The sequence below is a fragment of the Mobula birostris genome, chromosome 7, assembly GCF_030028105.1.
Source record: "Mobula birostris isolate sMobBir1 chromosome 7, sMobBir1.hap1, whole genome shotgun sequence".
Classification (NCBI taxonomy): domain Eukaryota; kingdom Metazoa; phylum Chordata; class Chondrichthyes; order Myliobatiformes; family Myliobatidae; genus Mobula; species Mobula birostris.
The window spans coordinates 47,289,571-47,293,115 of NC_092376.1; the positions used below are offsets into that span (position 1 = coordinate 47,289,571).

Here is a 3,545-nt window from a genome sequence, read left to right on the forward strand (position 1 = left end):
GGGTATGATGCGCAGAGAATATTTTACAGAAAGGGCAATCCAAAAGAATCAGGTGGTGAGAATTCTGAGAGTCAATGAGTGGGGAATTAGAGAAAATATACTGTATAATCAGAGAGTCATTAAGTGAAGTTTGCAATCTCCACTCCTTCTTTCCCTCGGATCCCACATACAGACCATTCAGAAGTTAGAAAACACTACCTTACACTGCTGGTTAAAATATGCAACTGTCTCCAACAAAAAGCCATTAATTTTTGCTTACTGAACAATTGTGATTGATATACTGTAGCTAGTGAAGGCTGTTAAGGCAGATGTATCCAAATAGGACGATAATTTCAATGAAATGGATGATGTTATTAAGCTATTAACTATATTTTACGCACCCACATCGAGGCAATTGGCTGAAGTACCGGGTTTCGTGAATCAGCGCCTTAATAAACAGTTAACTTTAAAAGCTAAACAATCTCAGAACCTCCCCAGACCCAAGTGCTTGGGGTTTGAGTAAATAAAGCTAGTCTGTTGCTATTCTTTTAGGATGTTTAGTTACTTTTATCATATTGGTTATTTATTATATTGAAATTATTTTTTTAAAAAGCTATGCTGGAAATACAAATACTCAGTAGGACAAACATTGAACACCTCCAAGGACTCTAGGTAGTTGTCTTCTTGTTCATTTTTGTTCGGTGACCCTAGTCCAGCCAGTGTTATTCTGACTGGGTCAACTAAATTGGCGTTTCCAGCCGGGCAACCTCCACATGATACGCAAATTTCTTAAAATATGTGCCGGAGTCTCCGCTCGCCTTATAAAAGCGGTCTTGGACGGTTGCGTCATTCAGGTAAGTCGTCACGAGAAGGTTAAGAGTTGGGAGAGGACTGGTTTTAAAGCGAGCATTAAAACCAATTTAATTTCATTCTTGGATTTCGCGAGAAGGTATTTACTTTTTTTGGACAAGAATTGGTGAATCATTTCTTTGAAGGGAAATGGGAACTGAGGTTGGACCAGGGGTGTGCGAAGTTTCTTCGTGAAGTTGAAGGCGCCTAAACCTTCTGAAGCTTGCGGCTTTTGCTGGAAATCTGAGCTTCACCTTCAACAAGTTCACATTATTGAAATTTATTTAATAAAACGCTAGTTTAAAACTTTTAAACATTTAAAATATTAATTTGAACGCTTCTTAAGTCCACTTTATAATTCCTTATCTGATTTTTCGCGTAAACTACGGAAAGTGGTTGAGAATTTTGCGGTTAAACGTGGGGTGCCTGATTTCCTGTTAACGTTCTGTCCCAAAATTTTTGGTATTGTATTTTCAAATTGGTGAATAACTGTTTAGTTGCTTGTAATAACGCTTAAAGTCTGTCTGGATTGTACTGATGGTTACCTTTAATAAGGTGATTTTGAATTTAATTGCGTCGTTTAGTCCTAATGAACTGTCGATTAGCTGTTTTAGCTGCCAATTAACTTATGAATGGCGAGCGTTAATGATGGACGTTCAGAGTTTTTTTTCGAGGCAATTGGCTGAAGTACCGGATTTCGTGAATCAGCTCCTTAATAAACGGTTAACTTTAAAAGCTAAACAATCTCAGAACCTCCCCAGACCCAAGTGCTTGGGGTTTGAGTAAATAAAGCTAGTCTGTTTCTCTGAACAATAGTTCCCTGCCTTAGACACTCGCGGACTTTGACCGGAACAGTGCTTTTCTACCTGTGTAAAGTCTCAATCAGGATCGACTAACTCCAAAGTAGTGTGGGCAGGTAATATTTCCGGACACTTGTTGTTTCTCTCTCTGACTAAAGTTAACGAATAACTAACCCGTAAAAGAGGACACTTGTTCGTTTGTGCTATGCACTCTAAACGTGTCATTATCCGACCTGGAATGTGCATTCTGGGGAGCTCTTGTTGACTGGCGCCATCCATCGACTTGTAAATTTGAACAGTTGTATCTTAAGATTTCTTATAGGTATAAAATTTTGTTTAATATCGAATGTATCTAAAGGACAGAATTGCAAATGTGATTTCCATCTCAGTGTGTAAGTTGGGGTTTGAAACGTATTATGTACGGTTGGCCGTACTGTGAATATAATTCTCTACTCTTAACAGTAGATCTTTAACGTGTAGTTAGTGAAATCACCTTTGTATGGACGATGGAGTAATTGTATTTTTGAGAATGTGGATCTTAAGGGTTAAATGTAAATTTCAAAAGTAACTACATTTTGATGTCCTTGTAATTTTGGTCTTCACCTTGTAGGTCTGCCTAAAGCTAGAAGATGAATTGGGGACAATTGCACCTTATCCTGGGAGGCGTCAACAGATACTCCACCAGCATCGGAAAGATATGGCTGACGGTGATCTTCGTCTTCAGAATCATGATTCTGGTGGTGGCGGCGGAGAGTGTTTGGGGTGATGAGCAGTCGGACTTCACCTGCAATACCCTGCAGCCTGGCTGTAAGAATGTCTGCTACGATCAGTTCTTCCCAATGTCTCACATCAGGCTTTGGTGCCTCCAGCTAATCTTCATCTCCACCCCTGCCCTTCTCGTCTCCCTGCACGTTGCCTACAAGCAGCACGAAGAGAAGAGGTCCTTGGAGAAACGGCAGGGTTTCTTGAAAAAGGAAGAAATCGACGCCTTGAAGAAACGGAAGATGCGTATAGTTGGTGCTTTCTGGTGGACCTATGTCACCAGCATCTTCTTTCGCATAATCTTTGAAACTGTGTTCACGTACATGTTGTATTTTCTGTACGGCGGGTTTCGGATGGCCCGTTTGGTTAAGTGTAGCTCCTGGCCCTGTCCCAACATCGTTGACTGTTTTATCTCCAGGCCAACGGAGAAAACGGTGTTCACCATTTTCATGATTGTGGTTTCTGGCATCTGCGTGCTTTTAAATGTGGCCGAGTTGTTTTATTTGATGGTGAAGGCCTGCACAAGGCAGACGTGTTGTATACAACACCCCCGCCATCTGTCCAGGAGGCAAGAGAATCAACAGAATGAGATGAACGAACTGATGGATATCAAGAGTCAGCAAGCGGCCTTGGAACTGAACAAATCTCCTTCAGGGACTCTCTGCACCAATTAACCCCGCCCCGGCACCCAGTGACTCACGTGATCGACAGTGACGCACCAATGGTTAATGTTCCACTTGCAAGAGTTCGATATCGCCTTGGTTTTAATTGCCGGCTGACACAGCATCTTTTAGTACCAGGAAGGTGCTTTTAAGCACGCGCTTTTGCACCAACTTAAGCACAAGTTGAATTCGCGAAGTCTTGCAATTACAGTATTAATGTGCAGAGTGGAGAAACGGAGTCTTATTCTGAACTTTACCTTGACCGTGTACTTGAACTTAAACTGTAACCAATATCTTCAAGATGCATGCCAGCAGGCTGTTTTATCTACGAATTTGTAGTGTTCAATGCTGTAAAGTTTCGCGTTCAATACACCTGAAAAGCTACACCATTGAAAAGCTGCGGAGCGTCCTATCTGTGGCACGACCACTGGGGGGCGCGCGCTCCTAGGACTTGGCGAATCTAAGCTTTGAACAATAAAATTCTTCATGTCCA

General features: G+C 41.6%; 1 protein-coding gene across 1 annotated transcript; it reads left to right on the forward strand.

Moving 5' to 3' along the window:
- Positions 1–842: 842 nt before the first annotated feature.
- Positions 843–3,545, forward strand: gjb8 (gap junction protein beta 8). The gene is made up of 2 exons (XM_072263071.1): positions 843–928; positions 2,239–3,545. The coding sequence occupies exon 2, from the start codon at positions 2,258–2,260 to the stop codon at positions 3,062–3,064; it is 807 nt and encodes a 268-aa protein (XP_072119172.1). The 5' UTR covers positions 843–928; positions 2,239–2,257; the 3' UTR covers positions 3,065–3,545.

Coding starts and splice junctions, on each gene's coding strand:
- gjb8 (XM_072263071.1), top strand. CDS start 2,258: ATGAATTGGGGACAATTGCACCTTATCCTGGGAGGCGTCAACAGATAC.